The sequence below is a fragment of the Heptranchias perlo genome, chromosome 16 (assembly GCF_035084215.1).
Source record: "Heptranchias perlo isolate sHepPer1 chromosome 16, sHepPer1.hap1, whole genome shotgun sequence".
NCBI classification, from domain to species: domain Eukaryota; kingdom Metazoa; phylum Chordata; class Chondrichthyes; order Hexanchiformes; family Hexanchidae; genus Heptranchias; species Heptranchias perlo.
Window position 1 is genome coordinate 53679187 of NC_090340.1, and position 22883 is coordinate 53702069.

Genomic DNA, 22883 nt, shown 5'->3' on the forward strand with positions numbered 1-22883 from the left:
CACCAATGCCCTGTACAACTTCAACAAGACATCCCAACTCCTGCATTTAATGTTCTGACCAATGAAACCAAGCATGCCGAATGCCTTCTTCACCACCCTATCCACCTGTGACTCCACTTTCAAGGAGCTATGAACCTGTACTCCTAGATCTCTTTGTTCTATAACTCTCCCCAACGCCCTACCATTAACGGAGTAGGTCCTGGCCCGATTCGATCTACCAAAATGCATCACCTCACATTTATCTAAATTAAACTCCATCTGCCATTCATCGGCCCACTGGCCCAATTTATCAAGATCCCGTTGCAATCCTAGATAACCTTCTTCACTGTCCACAATGCCACCAATCTTGGTGTCATCTGCAAACTTACTAACCATGCCTCCTAAATTCTCATCCAAATCATTAATATAAATAACAAATAACAGCGGACCCAGCACCGATCCCTGAGGCACACCGCTGGACACAGGCATCCAGTTTGAAAAACAACCCTCTACGACCACCCTCTGTCTTCTGTCGTCAAGCCAATTTAAAAATGGATGCACTAACATGTGCAATGCATTTTTACATTTCTTAAATCAAAACCATCTTTTAACAGACTGTCAGTTTCATACATATATTAATGTAATTCATAAGACAAGTGTCCTTGATACAGATGCCTCCAGCTCACTGGTGGAGGAGGTAATCCACTCACAATCAACTGATCACCATGTACTGTACACCAAGATATCTAAGGATGAAGAACCCCGGCTAGCTGGTCATATTAAATCTTTTGAATTGAAGGGTACCTCTAGGGATAACCCATGAATAGTGATTGCTCAGAGGAGAGGTAATTCTGTTGGTAAATACCATGAACAGTAAGTACTCAAAGGGGGTAACTTTAAAAGGTAGGTAAGTATGAATAGTAAGTGTTCTCAGGGCAAGTGTCTCGAGGGGTTAGTACGATGAATAGTAGGTAGACAGAGAGGCTGCAATCAGAGAAACACCCCCCTCCCACCCCCGGGCAGAATGTAAAATTCAAATTGATGTAATGTACCTGTGATGAATCTGTAATCAATAATCTGTATTGAGTGTAATGCAATGAGGCACCCCAGAGTGTCATGAACTGTAATTATGTACAATGTGTTCATTGAACTGCACTTGATGTAACCTGCAAATTGTATAACCTGTATTGTGTACATTTGGAATGTGATATGACAACTGTATTGTATGTATTGCTGCAAATTTTATGAATAAAGTATATTTTATGAAAAAAAAAGTAGGTACTCAAAGGGGAGGTCAACTCTTCAGGTAAGTAGTATAAATAGTAAGTATTCCAAGGGCAAGTAATTCTAGGGGTAATTACTATGAAGAGCAAGTAGCATGCATAGTAAGTATTCAATGGGGAGAGTAACTCTAGAAGTACTACGAACAGTAGGTACTCAGTGGCAGTAACTCTAGAGGTTAGTATTATGAATACACTGTCAGTGAAGGAGAATAGCCTTTCCTTCCTGAAAATGGACATAAGTATGTTCAACCATCTTGATTTTTTTTCCTCAGTCCTCTGGCAAGCTATCACTAAAACATGTGCATTGAAAAGATGCTTTGAGATACAATTTGAATATCTACTTTGTCAGGGCTTCTGGTAATCTCTTATTTATAATTGTGATAACACAAATAAAGCTACACACTTAAGGAGCAATCAAATATATATGTGAGAATGGCGAACTATCAAATAGCAATTATACCTTAAGACAAATAGAATTCTCCAGTTTCATTACTTTAAGCCTGTGAATTATAGACAGCCTTATGGTTAGCAAAATAAAAGAACTCAAGGAATGAAGGTATAGTTTGAAAATGTCACTTTATTCACAGCATTCTATTTACAGAATAAAAAAAATTTATACTCATTGGAAATTCATAATATACAAAGTAGTAAATAATTCCACATCTCACTGCAACAAATAGGAAAAACACTTGTAATATCCTGGTATCAATCGTGTGATGGGTTATGATGGAACTGACTCAGCAATGTTTAAAACAATCATCCTTTGCTGTCACTCTGCAGTGGATTGCAGCTTCCCTGAAGCCAGTAAGTTGCCAGGGCCTAATTCTATGCCCCTCCCACACCAACAACAGTCCAATTTGTGTCTGTTCAACGTAATTTCCAGCCAAGGTGCAGCAGTTAATAAAAAAATTGGTCCAATAACCCCAAATGTAAAATCCCTCAACCCACTGGTAGATAATGTTATCACTGCAACATGGCGAAGGGGTAGATGTAAGGAAATTGGAGCCAATTCCCACAACATTCCTGCTGAACAGTCTGTTACAAGCTCAAATGTAAAATACACGAACATAGAAGTCTCCCTCACACCAACAAAAAGGTCTAATCTGCACAAAATTTATTTTTATGATTTAAAACCAAAAAATATTTACTGACCAAATTCTACCCCATCAGGGCAAGGGTCAAGGAGAAAGGCAATCTGCAAACTCTATTAAATGATGAGAAGTACAGACAACTTACAATTTGGGCCATCCAACTGAGCAATGGATGCCAAGGTAGTTGATGTTTCCTCTACTCTATTTAAATAAAATTAAGTGCATGCTCTTGTTGGAGACAGACAAACATGGCACTTAAATCACAAGTAAAATTGCACTTTGCAAAGTACATGATCGTTTTTATTTCATTTATGAAAAATCAGACCCTAGCAATATTTTGCAAACAAAAATAAATTTATATTTGTGCATATTATAAAACATCAATAGCTAGGAGTTAAAGGTCATATAATTATTGTCCAAATGTTTACTTCAGAAGCTGAATGTTGATTGGTTTGTACAAACGCGCACATGGAAAAAGGGAGTTCTGCTACATATCATTTTTTGTTTCTATGTTCTCACAAGTTTTCTCCCCTCCCCTGTTGGATCCTGGCGAAGGTACGGTTCCATAGGGACCTTGTACCTCGCCTAAGTGGTCGATATTCATGTTTGAACCTTGATAGAGAAGTGTTAGCAGATTATTTGACATGGGGCGAGAGTCACGGCCAAGCTGGATCCCAATGTCTATGCACGCCCACTTCCAGCAGGGGTCGCTGGATAATGATCAGGACCATGGGCCTGGCCAATTTTCTCTAAAGGCAGGGATGAGGAGGCCAAATTTAGTGCCGATATTGCCAAGGAGATCAATTAACTCAGTACAGACTGCGGATGAAACCTGGGACTTTCTGTATGGTTCACTATTCACTTCCTAAGCCGTTAGGGGGAATCTCTTGCTATATGCTTGTTTACCAGCCCAATTCAGTGGCTACCTTTTTTGTTTTGAGATTGGAAATGTTGGAGACAGGGAAAGAAAAAGGAGCAGCTTAAAAGGAGTGAGTGTAAAATACAAAATCATTCTGGGGAATCAGTATTAATAGACAGCCCCTTTTGATGAATAAAAAAAGGAGAGTAGCATTATAATGGTTTCATTGTACCAGTCATTCCTAATGATTAACAGTATTGAAGTCTAGGTACTTTTTGGGAGGGAAGGGTGGATAAGGGGCACCCTCATGATGTCAGTATGCAATAGCCATTATTACTGGGTAAGTACTGCTGAAGTCTAGGTACTTTTTAGGGTGGTGTGAGTGGCAGATCACGAACAGCCTTATGATGTCAGCATACTATAGTCATTGGATCTGGCTGGACTGAAGCCACATTTCAACATATTCAACAGCAAAGCTACAGGTTAGTACAGGGGTTTAAAAACAATCCGAGCATATAATGTAACTGTGAACACAACAGGTGATTCAATCTCACTGTAGCTGCTTCTATACTGCAGCCTGGGCCTTGGGAGAGTGGCTCCACGGAGATGCTCAACCTACATTTACATATGGATAGTGCAGCCGTCCTTCCTGTAAACTGGCTGTACTGTGGGTCTCACTATTCAGCACCAAGGCTGGCTGCGTACTAATATCATGACAACTGCATCACCAAGTCAGTGCAAGAGCAATTTGCTTCCTGGCCCCAGTACCAATGGATCTTCTACGCTGTTGGTCTTGGAATAGGCCATTTAACATCAACTACGCAAGGACCATGCATTGGGAACCAGGACACAAGAACACAGAAACAGCTTATCTCTCTCTCACATACATACACAAAACTACACAGAGTGCATAACTGCTTACATAAGCCACGTAAAACTCTAGTCTCTTTGTGGCTGTATATTGGTCTCTTTAATTGCAATTAATGTTCAATGTTCTAACTGCTTTATAACAATTCCCAAAATGTATCTCATATCATTATTGATCTGGTTGTCAGATCAACCTTAGGCCTTACACTAGTGCAAGCTGTACCATGAACCTACTGCAATATTTAAATTGGATTTAGGTTTGCCAAGTTTGATGACTCACCAAACCACAGACTTACCTTTTCTTTAATTTTTATACACCAGAAGTTAATATCGTTTTTACCTTTGATTTTAAAGGCTATTAGCTTAACCGAATTGTGGATGTGGTGCTTTTATCTGATGGTTTAAGGGTTGAGGTATACTTTCTGATTGACACTGTTCTTGTACTGTTTAGGAATTAATACAGAGGAATTAATACACGTTAAAAACAAGCACAAAGGAATATAGTCTGAGTGCATTTAATGCTCATAAAGGAACAGCACTGGTCAGAAAATATACACTGTTATTTTCATGGCCTCTTTAATTTTATAGCTTCAAAGAATGATATTGGAGTGAAAATTAACACAATCCATCAACAATACCCATCATTGATGAAACTGATATCCAATTAATGTCAGTATTTTAATAATTAAAACATTTTAATCCCACAGAGCCAAAGAGTTTCACAGTAGCTAGCATCAGCCAATTTAGCAACGACTGAGGGAAAGGCTTCACAGAAATTAAATGACAGATTTGCTGTGAGGTGATGTACAATGGGGTCTAGTAACAGCATATGATTTTTTCTTTTTTTGGGGGTGAGGGGGGGGGGTGGAGGGGGAGGAAAGAAAGAGGAGGAGCGAGAAAAAGACTGCAGTGCAGAATTAGTTGTGGAGTTCCTAACAGCTACTGTCCAAACTGCTAACAATGCCTTTGCCAAAAGATTTTTTTCTCCCTGGTACTAAGAAAATACTTTAGCTGCTAAAGTATTTTCTTATTATTTTACTACAGCCTTCATGGGCTCACTAGCAAAATAAATCAAGTCCGAAGTATATTAGTGATGGTTTTGGCAGATAAAATGGAGCAGATATGTTTATTCTGTTTGGTTAAATAGGATGTGCTCAGTGGGTAATTACACAAACCAGTGTGATACTCAGCAAGGTACCAGTTTTGGTACATGCTCTGGGCTGAGCCGGTCAGAGCAGTAGTTGCTCTCATCACCCTTGGGCTGGGAAAGCAAAAAAAAAGTCAGTTGTCGGCTGTAGCTCACTGGTAGCACTCTTGCCTCTGAAACAGAAGGTTGTGGGTTCAAATCCCACTCAGAGACCTTAAACACAAAAATCTCATTTCAATGCAGTACTGAGGGAGTGCTTGGCAGGGGCTGTCTCACAGACAATGTGTTAAACTGAAACCCCTGCCTGCCTTTGCAGGTGGACGTGAAAGATCCAATGGCACTATTTCGAAGAAGAGCAAGGGAGTTCTCTGCAGCCAATATCAATCACTAATCTGATCATTATCACATTGCTGTTTGTGGGACCCTGCTGTGTGGAAACTGTGCTGCTGCATTTCCTATGTTACAACACAAAGAAAAAAGTACTTCATTGGCTGTAAAGCACTGAGGTCGTAAAAAGTGCTATATAGATGCAAGCTTTTCATTTTAAATCAAATATCGGAGGAAATATGCCAGTTTGTACTCAACTTAAGCTACATTACTGCTATCACAGCTAACGTCTGTAACTACTGTTGAATATTACAAGGTAACTGCAAGTTACTGTACAACCTGAAATATAAGCTTCACCTTCTTACAGGTTTAAGGATGCAACTTACACAACCATACAGCTTCTAAATTGTTTTTTTGAAACCAAAATGGTAACAATAAAATTGTGGGGCAACTTATACACAAGCGCAACATTTAAACTAGAACTGGTAATTTTTGAATTCATTAAGAATAAATCTGTGCAACTCCCTCTTAGGTATCCATTATTCTGTATATAATAAATAGTTCTTACATAGTAAGTGTCATGACAGTTATGAACAGTATCTCAGATGCCTGTTCAGTGCCTTTTTCTATAAACTCCTATGGATAACAAATTGGTTTTCACAGTAAAAAATAAAGTTGTATAAAATATGATTATATTACAAAATGGAAGAACATTGCAATATTGTTACAAAAAAATATTAATTGCAGTGCAAAGCGGCATTCACCCAACAAAAATGATTAGAGAATCGGAGTCCCTTAGCAATGCTATTGGCAAACAGCAATGAGCACTTTTGTTTTAATGCCACCAACTTACACAAGAGTCCTCGAGTCACTGAAGCAGAGATTTTTTTTTTATTTTCAGCTTATGTGGTGGTTTTCGCTGAAGGCAGGCCTTGGGTAGCTGTAACTATTCATACAAAGTTCGTGAAGAATCCCGGACAACTTGTCCTCCGACGTTTCATTGGAAATCTGAAGATGGAGGTTGTTATCGTAATTCCTTGACTGAAGTACTGCTTGCAAAATCTGTTTTGTTCTCACCTGCTCAATCTGTAAAATGAGGGAGAGGGGGGGCGGGAAATGAAATAAAAACACATTTTAATTTGAAAAACCAAATAATCGTACATTGTTAAAAAGTTTTAAGATGTAAATGGTTCAGAAATCTCATCTTCCCACCCACACCACACTATTAATTTCTTTACCTCCACTATAATTAATTTTTTGTTGATGGGCTTCATGTCAGGAAACTCCTCTCCAAAGCATATAATCACTTTGTTATCCGGGAGCGCACACTGGGGGTTCTCTGTGTAAAGTTGCAAAGCTAGAAGAGAAGTAGAATATTTTAAGACCATTTTAAGACATTGGCTTGTCACTGACACATTCCAAATTTAAGGCTAATCACCTATTGACTCTTTTGTGCAATCAGTTGGATTTATATTCACTTACTTCTGAAAGGATTTTCTATCCTTCCTAAATGCACATAATTGCAGAGTATACTGTAGATCACCAAACGAGATGTTCCTCGGGCAACAATTATTTAGCTTTGTGTAACTGCCCAAACAAAAGTTTTTGCCCTCAGTCCGGGCATGTTTTGAGGCTTTATAGAGTGGCATATTAGTGATTTCTCGCCAGCTGTTTGTCTTCTACAGGCTTCCGTACTGCCTTTCCTCATTCTTTTATTTGATCTGAATCATTTGGCTTATCCCAACTAAGACTTAGGTTGATTGGTTCTCATTGGTGGCCACTGATGAAGATATAGATTGTGATGTTCTTTTGCTTTAAACATTGAATTTGGCTCCTGAAATTCATTTAGTGAGTGATAGGGAATTGAATTCTAGTTTGAATCCCAATTATGACAATCCTTAGGAATCCAATACTGGACCAACTAGATTGATCCAGTTGGGCAGCACTATGGTATTCCAACACTCTGTGACATGGAATACTTGGACATTATTGCCCTCCTCCCATCCAAATCCTCACAAAAAAACTTCCCAATCTAGACTATGGGAAATGCAAAGTGCGGCCAGGGACATCTAGAGAAGGGGAGGGAAATGAGACAGCATGTCACCTGAGGCCATTCTCATGGCAGCCTCAAGAGCAACACTGGCAAAGACCAATGAACAGGTCAGAGACAGAGAGAGAGATATATCTCAACAGTAATTGATGAGGCACTTTTCAGTTAGTAATAAACAATCAACAATGCATTTGGTGCTAGAGAGCAGTCTACATCGGAATAAGCGTACTTGAAATAAGCAATAATAAAATTCTTCTTAAATGCACATTCATGGAATGTCCCAGCATAGAAACACGCCATTCGGTCCTTCAAATCTGTGCCAGTGTTTTTCTCTATGTCTAATCCCATTCTCTTTAGTAATCCTGACGACCTCTATGAGTTCACCATTTAACCTTCTTGACTCTACTGAAAAAGCCCTAATTTTTTTGAGACTTTCTTCATAACTATAACCAGTCACCTTGGTGAATATACACTGCAATTTTTCCGTTCCTTTTATATCCTTACTATATTGGGTGTCCAAAACTATCAGTATTTGTTTTCAATTATTTTATTGGTGCTTTTTGAAACGGCTACTGTTAAGAGATTCATCTACAAGTCCTCTTTCTCTCTGCCACACTAATGTTTATTGATGTTCCTAAAAGTGAGATTTCATACTCAGGAGAATCTGCATATAAAGCTTTGCAAGGCATGAACTCCTTAGATGTATGGTGTCCCACAGATGATTAAGGTCAGTGCTATTCATTTACATGTACTATTCAGGTACATTTAGGAATGCCATTAAATACAACTCCACCTGCCCCCCACCCCAAACTCCAATTCTGGATAATATGCAGATGGGGGCTGCCTATTTTTCCCTTTTCTTAAATGACGAGCAATATGTTCAGGATATAATTTTATCTAAATATGAGCCTAGACTGGAGTTACAGCAGTGGAATGAGGCAGAAACTTCTTCGGGAGAGTTGCTGTGCCAGCTCCCCACTTGGCCCTGCCACTTCCGGCATTTTCCGGCAGAAGTGGGGTTCTGATCCTTTTCCGAACAAGAGTCTGCATATTATAATTTCACACAAACGATGGGAGCACATCACAGGACATATTTCCCACCATTTGCGCCTTAGCAACACTGAGCACAAAGAGCCGGCTGTTTGCTCCTGGCATCCAGCGCTGCTGGATATTTTATGCGACCAAATATTTTATGCGATCAGTCGCAGGGCAATCGATTGCGGAGGCTAAGGTGCTTTTTCAACAACAAAAAAAAGAAGCGAAAAAAATTTGAGCCTTTGCACTCAGCTGCAAGGCTGGTCGCACTGCAAAGTAGCAGGTGCCCATGGCTTAACACAGCTATTCCCAGGCGGGCTCCCAGAAGGAAGGCAGGCAGCCCGCCAAAATTTTCCAAATTACCCTGACCCCAGAAAAATCAGCCAGACCAGCGCCGGGCAAAACTTCCACCCTGACATAACAGCCGAGCAGAAAATCGAGGCCATATCTTTTAAAAAAATAAAAACTACCCAAATGCCCACACCACATGCTTTATTTCTGAGATTATTTCAATCCACCCCATTAACACCCAATCAGAAAGAATGTTGCATGAATGACAATTCCATCTGCTGAGGATCGCTTATTCTTGTTAATTTTAATGAGATTGTATTATAACTGGTAGAGAGTCCTGGAATGACTATAAATAGTAAATGTGACAAACAATCCACGTCACAAGTAGTAAACAATTACGATCATATAATGTAGTAACACCCTCAGTATATCACGCAGGTTCATAGTCTCCCACATCCAACATGGATTATGGTTCCCTCTCTAATTGAGAAGCTAAATAAAATATCTTTGGGATAAACTCATTGTAGTAGCATACATTTATTTAAATTCCTCAGGTATTTTAACAAAGGTGTTAACCCAGTTATTTGAAACATTCATCTGTTGCTATCGCAGAGTGATTTGTCCCTATCTCTATAATACATCTCACTCTAACTCCATGGTATAAGACAAAAGGTAGAAAATCCAATCAGCAAAGTTCACATACAAATGCTTTGTATACAAGCTCGTACAACATTCCTGCGGACCATTTTTATGTGAGATTAATCCTTTTATAAGGAAGCAGGTTAGCCCATGCGGAACAACTGCACCCACAGGAATGTCATACAAGCACGATAAGCGTGAACTCAGGCAATCAAAATTTCCACCCCATGTTATTTATGTCTCCCTCTTGGCTGCAAAATATGTAGGTGTGAATGTTGACTGAGGACAGGATCGGGTCTAGCTATGATGACATCCACAATCAAATAGTCAGCCAATGCTTACTGTTTAGGCTCACACCTGAAGAATGGGCACTTAGTCAAGGTACCAGAGGACAACCTCTGGAATCAGTCCCCAGCACAGATCAGTGTCTTCAGGAGAAAAATAAAAACTCTCTTTCACTCAACTGTCAGACATAATTGGCTTTTTGTGCCATCCCTGAAGACAGCAGAATCAGGATGAGGCACTTGGAAATAACGACATCTCTGTGGCAATAACAGTGTCAGGCTGGAGTAAAAGTTAACTACCAATACCTGCCCCTCAGCTGATCACTCCCTAACAGTGAAATCCTGTACACTTAACTCCCCTGTTCTCGCTGACCTACACTGGCTCCCAGTCTGGCAACGCCTCGATTTTACAATTCTCATCCTTGTTTTCAAATCCCTCCATGGCCTCGCCCCTCCCCATCTCTAACCTCCTCCAGCTCTACAACCGTCCGAGATCTCTGCGCTCCTCTAATTCTGGCCTCTTGCGCACCCCTGATTTTCATCGCTCCACCACTGGTATCCGTGCCTTCAGCTGCATAGGCCCCAAGCTCTGGAATTCCCTCCCTAAACCTCTCCGCCACTCTACCTCTCCTCCTTTAAAACCTACTTCTTTGACCAAGCTTTTGGTCACCTGTCCTAATATCTCCTTATATGGCTCGGTGTCAGATTTTGTTTGATAATTGCTCCTGTGAAGTGCCTTGGGACATTTTACTACTTTAAAAGCGCTATATAAATGCAAGTTGTTGTTGCAATAACAGCTGTGGTACAAACCTTGCAAAAACTGCTTTGTGTCAAAAAGCTTCACTATTGCATCTCTTTCCAGCTTGTTCGGCCTGTCAGCAAAAGGTGCACAGGGGCCACTCCAGAAAACCCTGCCTTGACACAGCCTTTTGATATAGATGCCCTCGTTGTTACTCAGTAGCAGCACCCCACGTTCAAGGTGAGTCAAGAGTTTATTTGTAACTTGCTGTTGCCGGGGGTTCATAATCTTGTTTGTAGGTGGGAACAGAACCTGTTCCATGCTTTCTGGCCCAAACACTGCTTCATTGGTGATGGGGGCATGACGTACGGTGATTCTACAGCCATCAGAACGCCGTATGGGAACCCGGGACATCGGAAGTCCTCCATAGTAAAACGTGACAATCATTTGGCAATACCCTAGAGAAGGAAGACATTTTCAAAGAGAGAGATTACAGATGCAAAATGCATGAGATCAGAAGACAACAAAGCAGATTTGATAAACATTACTGTGTAATACTAGTGCATAATAATAATCTGCATCCATAATAGAAGCATGAATAATCAAAAATAAAAATGAACAGTAATGATCATGCTTTTGGTACCTGAATTGGGTGGCATGGGTCCAAAGTTATTGGCATAATACAGCATTGTTGAATCTGTAACCGAGGAAAGGAAAAGGTTATAAACACTGTTCTAACTTTCACGTGGGCTGAAGGAACACATACATAAATGCAAGTTATTTCTTTCTATAACATCTTTCATGTCCTCAGGACATCCCAAAGTGCTTCAAAGCCAATTAATAACTTTTGAAGTGCAGTCACTGTTGTTATCTGGCATGTGCGGGAGCCAATTTACACACAGCCAGGTCCCACAAACAGCAATGAGATAAATACCCAGATAATCTGTTTAGGTGGTGTTGGGAGTTCTCAGTAAGGCCAACATCGAACAATCCAGAGGTTTTTATATTGAGATATTCAACAAAAAGCTGAATAAAACACAGTGAGGTAGATTTTGACTTTGTGCAATAGTGTAAAACAGACAATAGCTGATCAGCAGCCCGTTTTATATCGCTCCCGATTACAGTGGAAATAAAAATTGGGAGATGTAAAATAGGCTGTCGATTCGCTATCATTCATTTTATGTTATGGCACAAAGTCAAAATCTACTTCAGTGAGAGCCAAATACTTTATATAATCATTACAATCTGGTGACTTTTATATTATATAACATGGAATGTACCACTGGCTATTAGAGGCAAAAAACCTGGAATCTTTTAAAGGAACAATTGGCTGCTGTGATGGGGGATCTGTAGGTTCTTTCCGATGAATTAGCTAAATTGGGCTGAACGACTTCCCTCACCCGTATATATCTTAAGATCTGACCTGAATATCATTCCAACTTCCCTCATTCTTCTCAATCTCCTACAATCTACAGGCCCTGAAATTATGCTGTGGGATTACAAGGTACAATATTAACGTGTTCATCTGAAATTCCTCTCTGTGTTATTTTAGTGGAGAAATTGTATACCTGCATTAAAACAACAATTGTAAACAATTTTACAACACCAAGTTATAGTCCAGCAATTTTATTTTAAATTCACAAGCTTTCGGAGATTTCCTCCTTCCTCAGGCAAATTTGCTCAAACATTTGCCTGAGGAAGGAGGAAATCTCCGAAAGCTTGTGAATTTAAAATAAAATTGCTGGACTATAACTTGGTGTTGTAAAATTGTTTACAATTGTCAACCCCAGTCCATCACCGGCATCTCCACATTAAAACAACAAAGCACACTAAACACTGATGTCCTATTTTAAGGTCACTGCTGTTATTATTCTATGTTTTTCATTTCCTAACCACTGCTTTGTGACTTCTCTCAACTCCATTCAACTTTGATGGACTCCTACACTTGGTCTTTCACCTATGGTTCTCAGTTCTGGGTCCCCTATGTTAGTCTAGAATCTACTGGATTGTTCACAGGAACCATTAGTGGAAGGTTCAGAGCAAGTTACTTTCTGATATTAAATGGAATTTTCCATCACTGGCTGGGAATGGTGGCAGGGGGAGGAGGGGGTGACGGAGATTCCAATGAGAATCTTCACAATTTTTGTTGACTTTGCTTGGAGGTGTAATTGTTATTTTCCTGTTCTTTCATGATGACCGCTTAAAGTTTTAGGATTTTTGTTCTTCTAGTCAATGTTATTCCCCAGAAATGAGATTCCGCTAGCCACTCTGAATCCCACTGCTGGAATATCGTAGGATGTGGCCCATTTAAGGAAGCAAAGCAGATCAAGAAAAAAATAAAATCTGATTTCAGTTTGCTAGCCCAATAATAAAAAAGGGAAAATATTGGCTTGCCTTACCCTCAATGGTTTGTCGTCCCCACCAGTCCTGCTGTGGTTGACTTGTACAGTCCTCCAGTGGTGGAGAATGACTTCTCTTTATTATGCTGTTATAATCCACAATAACCTGCAAATTGTATTTAAAAAAAGATAGAATTATCATACCAAGCTTCTTGATGGGGTATCAGTTCATCAGTCCATATACACAACAGAGGGGCAGATTTAGAAAATGAAAACAGGCAGATAACTTTTGCTACTCAAGCTTTGACATGAGCTATATCATTTAGCCACAACACATTTTCAGTCTATTGGTTCCTCATAGTAGGTTTAATGATTAATCGTTTTCTTCTATACCTCCCAAAACAATGTTGGTCTGCATTTAATCTATGATCTGAACATGCATGAAAAAGATTAAAATCTTACATTGCACATACTTCCTGCTAATAAAACATTACATTCTATTGTCACATTTTTCCAGTATAAGTTCTGATCTCCACATTTATAATGAAAACTGACTATGTAATCGTCATACTGTAATTATATTCTCCTGCCTGTGGTGGTGCTATAGCACCTCAGTTTTGTATCTCCCAGCTCCACAGTATGTACTATGCTCTAACCAAACTCTACCTCTATTTCCCAAATTGACGTCAAGTTTTGCTATTTAATGATAAATAATACCAAATCAAAGTATTACATAAAAGTAAGGACATCATGAATGACTTTGAAATGTGGAATGCATTATGTCCGCACACCCTGCTCCAATTATCCCCTGTCCTCTGATCCTGCTTCACCTGAAGACTACACTTAGCTTTAATTCCCCATGTGTAATGCCATAGGAGATAAACTTGAAAAAAGGAAAAGAATGACTTGCATTTATCAAGTTACTTATCACAGCTTAAAACACTTCATATACAATTAACTACTTTATGGACAAATGCAGCAGCCATTTTGAGAGATGAATAACAAGGTAATCCACTTTTTTGGTGGTGCTGGTTGAGGGAATAACATTCGGCAGGACGTTACCAATTGAGGAACTCCTACTTTGATTATCATCATGGGATCTTTAGTGTCCATCTGAACGGGTGGACAGGACCTCAGTTTAACATCACATCTAAAGGACGGCAATTCTAACAATGGTGCACTCCCTCAGTGTCAGCCTATATTATGTACTCAAATCCTTGAATGAACCTAGAACCCTTAAATGAAGACTGAGAGTGCTATCACCTGAGCCAAACTGACACATACAATGAAACCTGTACAGTCAGGCGCCCCCAAAAGAACTAACACTTATTGACAGTCCCAAATAACTTACATTGTAATAGATACAAGCTGCACCTTGAAACCATGGACACTTGCAAATTCCGAGCTATGGACAGCCTTCAATGCACCAAGTCCGTTTACAACTTTAAACATGGGACACGCAGGTTAGTGCGAAGCGGCAGCAGGTGAAGGAAACAGCTTTTGTGGAAGGGGGAGCTCTTTGCCCAGCATCCATAGCAGCAGAGAAACCACTGTGTCTCTGGGATTGAATGCTTGCAAGGCTCTAGGGCGGTTTCTCTGCCGCTATGGATGCTGGGTAAAAAAAACTTCCCATTCGACAAAAGACGGGAACTGCACCAGGCAACACCACAGTTCACTCCACCAGTACGTCAAGTACTGATGAGCCACTAACAACCTTCCTACACATCAAATATTAGCAGCCACAGCACATGGAGGGTGACCCAGACAGGGTCTGCAGAACATTAATTCCCCCCCGCCCCCAATTTGGCTGGGATCTCCCAGGCACTCTGGCCCTACAGCTGCCACCCACCTTGTGCAGGCTGCCAATGCAGCAGATCCCAGGATCAATATGGAAAAGGACGTGGGATGGCAATGAACTGGGAAACCCAACCAACAGAAATTGAACTGAAATCACTTCCTGCTGGCAGGGCTCCAGAATTAGGCACGATCCCAGGTGAGGGTGAAAAAAAAAGGAAGGAACGCTGCAGGAGATACAGCCAATCCTGGGATATTTGTTTCATCCGGTTTACTGTACGTACAATGACCATTTTGAAAATAAGAACGCTTGCAAATAAAGGACAGCTGATACAAGTCCCTTAGATGTCTCTAATTTACAGGTTTCGCTGTATATCTGGAATCCTAATCCAACACTCCCTGTAAATGTGCTTCCTTATATTATATATTTTTACATTATAATCAGAAAGCCTCAGTGTGAAATTAAAAAATAAATCTGATTTTAAAACATTAATCTTACTCTGCATGTGTAAATAATCTGACCTTGACATCAGTTCCATCCAGAACATAATATCCACTGAGAGCAACAATTATTAAGACGTTTGCAACTTAGGCTTAAGCTCCAAAATTGAGTCTCCACTCCCAGTGCAGAGTCCCGCTCGATGAGCATGCTGATCAGAAAACTGGGCATTCAAGTAAACGGCCGAAAAAAGTCAAGTGCACCACAAATCGGGGATGCTGACTGAGCAATTTTGAGGCTGTAGCATTCTTCCCTATTTACATTACAGAGTGACAGTGGAAAAAGGCTCTTACTGTTTGGAGTTTCTCCTTCCTTTTGGTGAAGATGCCTCATTTATATTTAAATGCCACATTATTAAGAGGGAGGAAAAACACTTGCTGCTTGTGTCAAAATAATAGCCATCTCTGGCCAGCCAGCCACCTACCTCATTCACTTCTGTCCTGGCTGCCTTTCAGCTGGTTTCAAAAGAATCTACTCTTTGGCATAGCTCGAGTAAGGGGCACAAGAAAGGGGAAGATTAAAGAACACAAATTTCATGCTAGCACATGAGGATGCTTCTCATCTCCAGTTACTTGTTCCTTATTTGAAACAAAGCAAAAATGGGGACTAGAAAAAAAGTCTCATTAAAACCACTTGATGGTCATCTAGGGATAGAAGCAGAATATGGGAGGGGTGGCAGCAGCCATGTTAAAGGGGAAGGAGTCATCTTCATGAAAAAGTGTCTGGCAAACCTGTCTTTCAATGTTAAAACCTATGGTCATGTCATTCCCATATGGTGTCAGAATACTGTCCTTGTACAAACAATTTTCCAAGTGCTTTTTCACAAAAACAATGCCCTTAAGATTTGCTGCCATGGTGAATATATTGGTGGGAACTCTAACTTTACACAGTTCTGGTTAAACAAGAGGCACTGTAAAAGGGCCTTGTGAATGGTCTATATAGTTCCAGTGTTTCAAATCCTGGCTGTTCCTCATAATGCAAACTCACATTGCTCTACATCATGATTCAGCACAAGAATAAATTCATTTTTAATTGGTTCCATTATTTATGTAGAAGCCTTGTGGGGATTACCTCAGTAGCTCATTGCTGACTGGCTAGTCTAGAGCCAAGCTAGAAAAATCAGGATGGCCCAGGTGGGATTCCAAATCTGTGTTGCGTTAGCTGTTCTCAGCTGGGAACTCAGTAGGGATGCCACAATTACTCCTGGTCTAGAGGAGGGAAAAATCAGCCAGAGATCCCAGTCCCGTGAATTTTACTGGAAAGTCGCCCGGCTAGGGACAGGATCGGGGTCAGTTGTGATGCTCGCCCACAATCATTATCTAGGTTCACACACGAAGACTGGCCACTTGGACAAGGAACCAGAGATTGGCCATAGCTTGGGGAATCATATCCTAGCATGAATCAGTACCTTCAAGGGATGAGGAGGGAAAATTGGACAGGAAAAGAAACCTTTTGATCAGAAAACTAAAGAAATGTTTTATAAAAACCTTTCTGTTCAACATTTATTTTACGCTGAAAAAAAGTCTTTTCAAGCTTAGAGGGGAGACAATGTTAAACCATCTGCCTATTTTGGTGGTTCAGGTAAGCACTATTCGAAGCACAGTGAGGGCTCCCAGTATGCTGGCCAACATTCTTCCCTCAATCAACATTACTAAAAACAGACTAACCAGTCATTCATCTCATTTTCTGTTTGTGCAACCTCACTATATGCAAATTGACTGCCAAATTTATCCAAGTAGCAATACTATTTGCAGTTCAAAAAATTATTCATTGAACTTGAAGCATTTTGGGAACATCCTGAGAGCCATGATAAGGCCCTACATAATTGTTCTTTCTTAACAGTACATGGAATGATCCAATAAAGGGAGCAATTGAACTGTTCATATTACTGCATATATTTAGATTGCATTTTAATCAGACCAACAGCCCGAGGAACTAAGTCACATTATCCACTTCACCGAGCGCCCTTCAAACTAACTGAAGCCTTAAAATATTTTTTAAAAGTAAAAGAAATGTAGTCACTTACCTCCTTCATAAGTTCATCTGAGCCAGGTGGGCTGCAATCCATATCAGTGATATCACCTTGTTCAATGGAGTGGTTGCCAAATTTACCTGTTTCAGAATTTTTAAAATCTATTTAGTTGATGGAATAAATAGGGAACAGGATTCAGGCACAGTGGTAAGAATGTGTTAATCGATGCAAGTATTGATTGAAAGTGACAATAATGGTAATAGTACCAAGGAGGACTTCAAGAAAATATTTTCTTATTTCCTATCCAGGACTTTCAGAATGAGTTTAATGGAATAAGCATCACCTCTTTCTGCATATTGCAAAGTGCAGTTTTTTTAAAAATTAAAACAGAGGAAATGTGGCACAGTTCATACACCACAGAGGAGAATTACAGAAACAGGCCATTCAGCTCAACTGGTTTATGCCAGTGTTTTTACACTCCACACAAGCCTCCTCCCACACTATTTCATCTAGCCCCATCAGCATATCCTTCTATTCCTTTCTCCCTCATGTACTTCTCTAGCTTCCCCTTAAATGCATCTATGTTATTCACTTCAACCACTCCCTGTGGTCACGAGTTCCACATTCTAACCACTCTCTAGGTAAAGAAGTTTCTCCTGAATTCCTTATTGGATTTATTGGTGACTATCTTATATTTATGGCCCCTAGTTTTGGTCTCCCCCCACAAGTGAAAACATTGTCTCTACATCTACCCTATCAAACCCCTTCATAGTTTTAAAGACCTCTATTAGGTCACCCTTCAGCCTTCCCTTTTCTAGAGAAAAGAGCCCTAACCTGTTCAGTCTTTCCTGGTAGTTGTAACCACTCCTTAGAATCATCTTTGTAAATCTTTTTTGCACCTCCTCTGGTACCTCTTCCCTAATGTTACTAATTGAACAAAACTATCAAACACTAACAGTAAATATTACTGTAATTTGTCATATATAACATGCACCTGCATATATCAAGCATTTAACCCTCTCTATGTAAAAAGTTCTGTATCTAACATGGACCTGGCTTTTGCATCCATTTTCTAATGTAAACTCATGTATGTTAAGCATGACAATCACTTTTAGATCTGTTTTTGCATAAGATGTTCTCATAAAAGCAAACTTGTGCTCCCTGCACTGAGCATCACTACTTGGGAGCATGAGTCGGAGATAAGGCATCAATGCTGTAGCACCAATTCTCCAACCCTCGCTCTCAATCTTACTTTTTTTCTGGGGTCCTTAAGATTCAAGTACTGGATTTGTGCATACCCTGGAAAAGTACATTTTATTGATGAGTTAAAACCCTCAGTAATTCTGATCTTAAATTTATTTTCTTTCAACACTGGCTCCCAATTTTGGAAATCATACAGCACAGAAGGCGGCCATTCAGCCCATCGTGCCTGTGCCAGCTCCCCGAAAGAGCCATCCAATTAGTCCCATTCCCCTACTCTTTCCCCATTGCCATGAATATATTTCCTTTTCAAGTATTAAAATATAACTATAGTTCATCCCACTATATATTTTTTGGTTAGCTGGATATCCTGACAGGCACAGAAAACCATCATCATACTTAAGAGTCTCCAAACCATGCTAATCCATATAAGCAGGGTTTATGTTTGCTTGATATGCACAGCACACTCTCTCCCTGAAGGGAGATGCAACATTTACCTAAACCCAGAGAATTTAGACCAAGGCTTAGGGACCCCAGCCCATTGTGCACAGAGGTACTACCAAAGTTCCACACCTTAAACTACTCTGATTAAGGACACAGAGCACTGGTAAACTTCACAGTGGTTGCCCGTTAGAACCTGAGGATGTTGGCTTGCAAACCAAGTGGAAAGAATCCCAACCCTCAGTGACAGCTGTACCTTCCAGTTACCATCAGTGAGCGTGGCTGGCTGGTCAATCATCAACAGTGCCCCGGATTACTGCACACCTCCTTGGCTCAGGTATCAGATTACTGAGTCTGCTACAGAGAATCGACTAAGCTTTGTCATGTAGGAACCAATGAGATCCCAAAGTGGGTCCAATTATCCCCTGTGCCCACCCCCACCCCCCCACATTGTAACAAAAAGAAACATGGTATAAGGGGAAGATCACACATTGTACCTAAATTTGTAACCACAGCTTAATTTTTAAAAATTTTATTAAAAGGTATATGTAATCAAAAATATCTTAAGCAAGAGTGGTTAATCCAACATTATTTTTTTGTGAAAGAATTGTGTTTTTTTTCCATTATTCAAAAGAACAGATCTTTGTGAACCAAAAGTTAAATGCTTTTTCTTCCCCCCTCCAATTGAGCTGAACTTTCTAAGCAGCTGTGCTGTGTCATACTTCATTTTATCAGCTTGATCTTATGGAAAGTTGAACGGGGAGGCTGGATGGACCAACAGTCTCCTCTTGCCTGAAATCATTACTATGTTACTATGATTTCCTGAATAACTGCACACTTGCTATAAGCAATGTCTTGCTATATAAGCCCAAAAATGATTTTGAGTGATGTTATTGTATGATTGCTTAATGCACTCATATCAAAAGCATCTCTCTGCTATTATGCCTCCAATAAAATAACGTGAAATTTTATATGAGTGTTAAACATTAATACGAGGAACGTACTGAAAATAAGATAAACCTGAATGAAATCAACAGCAAATTATTTTCACTTATCATACCCAAACTGCTACAGTAGAGCTAAAAAGATTGATATACAGCTTTATCCCCTGGTGGTATAGATTGGCATCTATCAAGTCCTATCATATTTTATTCAGGGAAGTTAATTCCACATAATGAAATTTATATAAATATCAAATAATCTTGGATCAGAATGACTTCTAAACAACTTTATTTTTACTTCTCTCCCACCCCATGTTCTAAACTTTAAAAAAGGACAGATGCTTACTAGGATAAAGAAAAACAGAAAGTGCTGGAAATGTATTGCAGGTCAGTCAGTATCTGAAAGAGAAAGAAAGCTTAACACTTTGGGGTGGAGCCATTCATTCGAACTTTAGGTCTCATGTGAAATGTTAATCCACCTTTCTCTTTCAGACACTGAATGGTTTCAGTTTGCCAGCATTCACTGTTCTTCTTTTAATCTAATCTTACAAGACTACATGTATGAATCAGACTGCAGAATACAGTGAAAGAGCATCTGTACCATTTACACTTACATTTCTGCTGTCCTTCAGGAACAATCCGATAAACCTTATATGGTTCTGAAATGTCGAGCTGTGAACGGTCTGTCACTTCTTCAAAATCTGGACTTTTGTTGAGCGCACAACGAAGTCTTGTCTTCCATGTGGCAGGTTCTGCCTTCTCGCCTTCTTTATATTTTCCTTTGAAGACAGCCCAAGCCTATAAATACAATGCAGTTTATAAACCATGATTTAATAGATGAACTCAATAAACTAATTGGTACAGTATGACCTTTTCTTGTACTAGAAGCCATTAAAGTGATGACCTCTCACATCTGTGGTTTATGTCTTTGCTGAAGCTCTATTCAACACAAGTGTAACTTTTTTTCAGCTCATGGTTGAAAATACAAGCTTGCTTTAATCTGGTGTGTTACGCACAAGCGGATAAAATGCCTTCTCATCCACACCTGCATTTGGAAGATGTGTTGCTACAACCATCTAAGTAATTGCCCTTATTAATATTGGGACTGACAAACAATCAACAGATCTGTCTAAGTGCTCTCCTTAAGTGTTACAATAGTACAAGTGACAGACGAGCAGCAGAGCTGATCAGCGGCAAAGGGAACTATGCATCTCAAGTGTGTTTGATTTTACACAAGCGTTTTGGTTTAAAATCTTTCAATACAAGCAACAGAAATATTCTCAGCATATTGTATCCACTTTTTAAATATATATTTTTCACAACTTTAACTATTTCCCCAGACAACTGTACCAAGTTAAAAAGTTTTGAAAAGTAAATACACAAGCAGGAGCAAAAAAAAAAGATCTAGTCATAAGAGAAACTCAGTGTTGAAGAGTTAGGGAACCCTTGATCTAAAGATACTGCCTAAAGGTACTTAGATTTACAACTTGAACTTTAGCTTCAAGACCTTTGTTCAACCACTGCTACTTTGGGCTCAGTGCCATTTAATAATGTTCAGCATTGTACTGGAAGGTCTTTGCACTCCAATGCCTCCACAGTCCTGTTGGGAGATGTCCAAGGAACACAGATAAGACATCTACAGCCAGATCCATCCCTCAGACAATGATAATGTATTTAGGAACATAGTGGACTTCTACAAATAATTCCTTCCTTCAAACCTCAAACCAAATGCATATTTTCAGAAATGATTTCATTAAAGGCTTAATATAGATTTTTTTTTAAAAAAGCTTTCATTACAGCAGCTAAATTCCTAAACTGACTGCACCACGAGCATCAACTATATTTTCATAATTTAACCACATAAACCACTTAAATGAAAAAACACCTTGCATCAGAATATGTTGGTCAGGGCAGAGTAGATGAACAAGCAAAAATACCATTATTTTCTTATCAACTCAGAAGTTAGGTTTCATTAAACAGCAAAGTGAAATACTCTTTCGTTAATGTATTGTGTGCAAATTTGTTATTTCTCAACTTGCAGAAAAATATTCCCTTATAATTTACATTTTGAAAGTTTATCATGCAAATTATTTTCCAACAGTTCTGTATTTCAGCCCATCCCCTCATTCATCAGAAAACATCTGACAACAGCTTGACTGTAAACTCAATGTGCCCTGATAAAACCCGGCCTCAAAGTTAACGAAGCGATTAAGAGTGTGTGTGTTTGCGCGTATACACACACACATACATTCTACGAACTAAAACATCATCCTGGGGACGTCTTACAAACTTTTTGAAATTTAACTAATTTCGCACGTACAACTTCGGACCACTGCTGCACACCCTCTCAACTACTCCCAACCAAACCAGTATGTTTCAAACAACGATTAGCCGTTACCCTGTCCCTACGTTGTAGTAAGTATTGCGACCTAATGCTGTAAGTGGGAGTAATACATTTCTTTTTTTTAAAAAAGGGGTGAGCCGGCTGTGCTTTTGCAGCATCACAAACTGTTCCAAGATCCTCGTACTTTGAAAATCGAAGCGTCCACCTCCTGGTTGTAGTCCTGTTTTCCGGCGTGTTTCCAGGGAATCCGAAAGATGACTTTCTCCTCATCATCCCACACCAAGCCCGGATAGTGACCGCTGTCAATCTGATCGGTCAGCCACTGCTTGAGGCGGCGCATCCCGGTGTTGTTTTTATCAACCATCCCGATCCTGCAATCGCAACATGATAAACTCATCAGTACATCGGCTATACCGTGTATCGAAGATGGCAAATTAACAGCAAAACTATTTAATTAGGCCCAGATAATAGGAAGTTTTGAATCATTTAGAAACAAAATATAATTTTAAAACAAGCAAAGTAAAATAAGATATATGAAAAGTTTGGTAAAGTTATTTCAAAATCGCTTTGAAAATACTTGCTCACCCTTGCATTATTTCACAGCTGTGTGTCAGTAATTGAGGACAATTACCTAACTCTGATAATATTGACGTCGTTTTCTCTTCTGGTTTCGTGTCTCTTGTTGCTATTTTTTTAAATTGTCCGTTCAAAATGCTTTGCTAACAACGCCGTTTTATCTCGGCTTGACGCGGACTTGGTGCG

The 22883-nt window shown here is 39.6% G+C and overlaps 1 protein-coding gene across 2 annotated transcripts; it reads right to left on the reverse strand.

Moving 5' to 3' along the window:
- Nucleotides 1–1821: 1821 nt before the first annotated feature.
- On the reverse strand, nt 1822–22883 carry irf8 (interferon regulatory factor 8). 2 transcript variants are annotated; one of them, XM_067998128.1, is made up of 10 exons: nt 22707–22883; nt 22306–22492; nt 20392–20575; nt 17250–17335; nt 12991–13096; nt 11235–11288; nt 10663–11049; nt 6792–6910; nt 6407–6639; nt 1822–4522 (listed from the first exon to the last, which is right to left on the reverse strand). In XM_067998128.1, the coding sequence occupies exons 1-9, from the start codon at nt 22712–22714 to the stop codon at nt 6451–6453; spliced, it is 1320 nt and encodes a 439-aa protein (XP_067854229.1). In that variant the 5' UTR covers nt 22715–22883; the 3' UTR covers nt 1822–4522; nt 6407–6450. The 2 variants fall into 2 exon arrangements, with proteins under 2 accessions (XP_067854229.1, XP_067854228.1); XM_067998127.1 differs by having other exon boundaries at nt 1822–6639.

What these genes read in the sequence shown, in the direction of transcription:
- irf8 (XM_067998128.1), bottom strand. An exon ending in TGGACGCTTCGATTTTCAAA is followed by an intron (nt 20,576 to 22,305) that starts GTACGAGGATCT and finishes TTGTATTTATAG; the next exon opens with GCTTGGGCTGTCTTCAAAGG. An exon ending in TCCTGAAGGACAGCAGAAAT is followed by an intron (nt 17,336 to 20,391) that starts GTAAGTGTAAAT and finishes ATTCTGAAACAG; the next exon opens with GTAAATTTGGCAACCACTCC.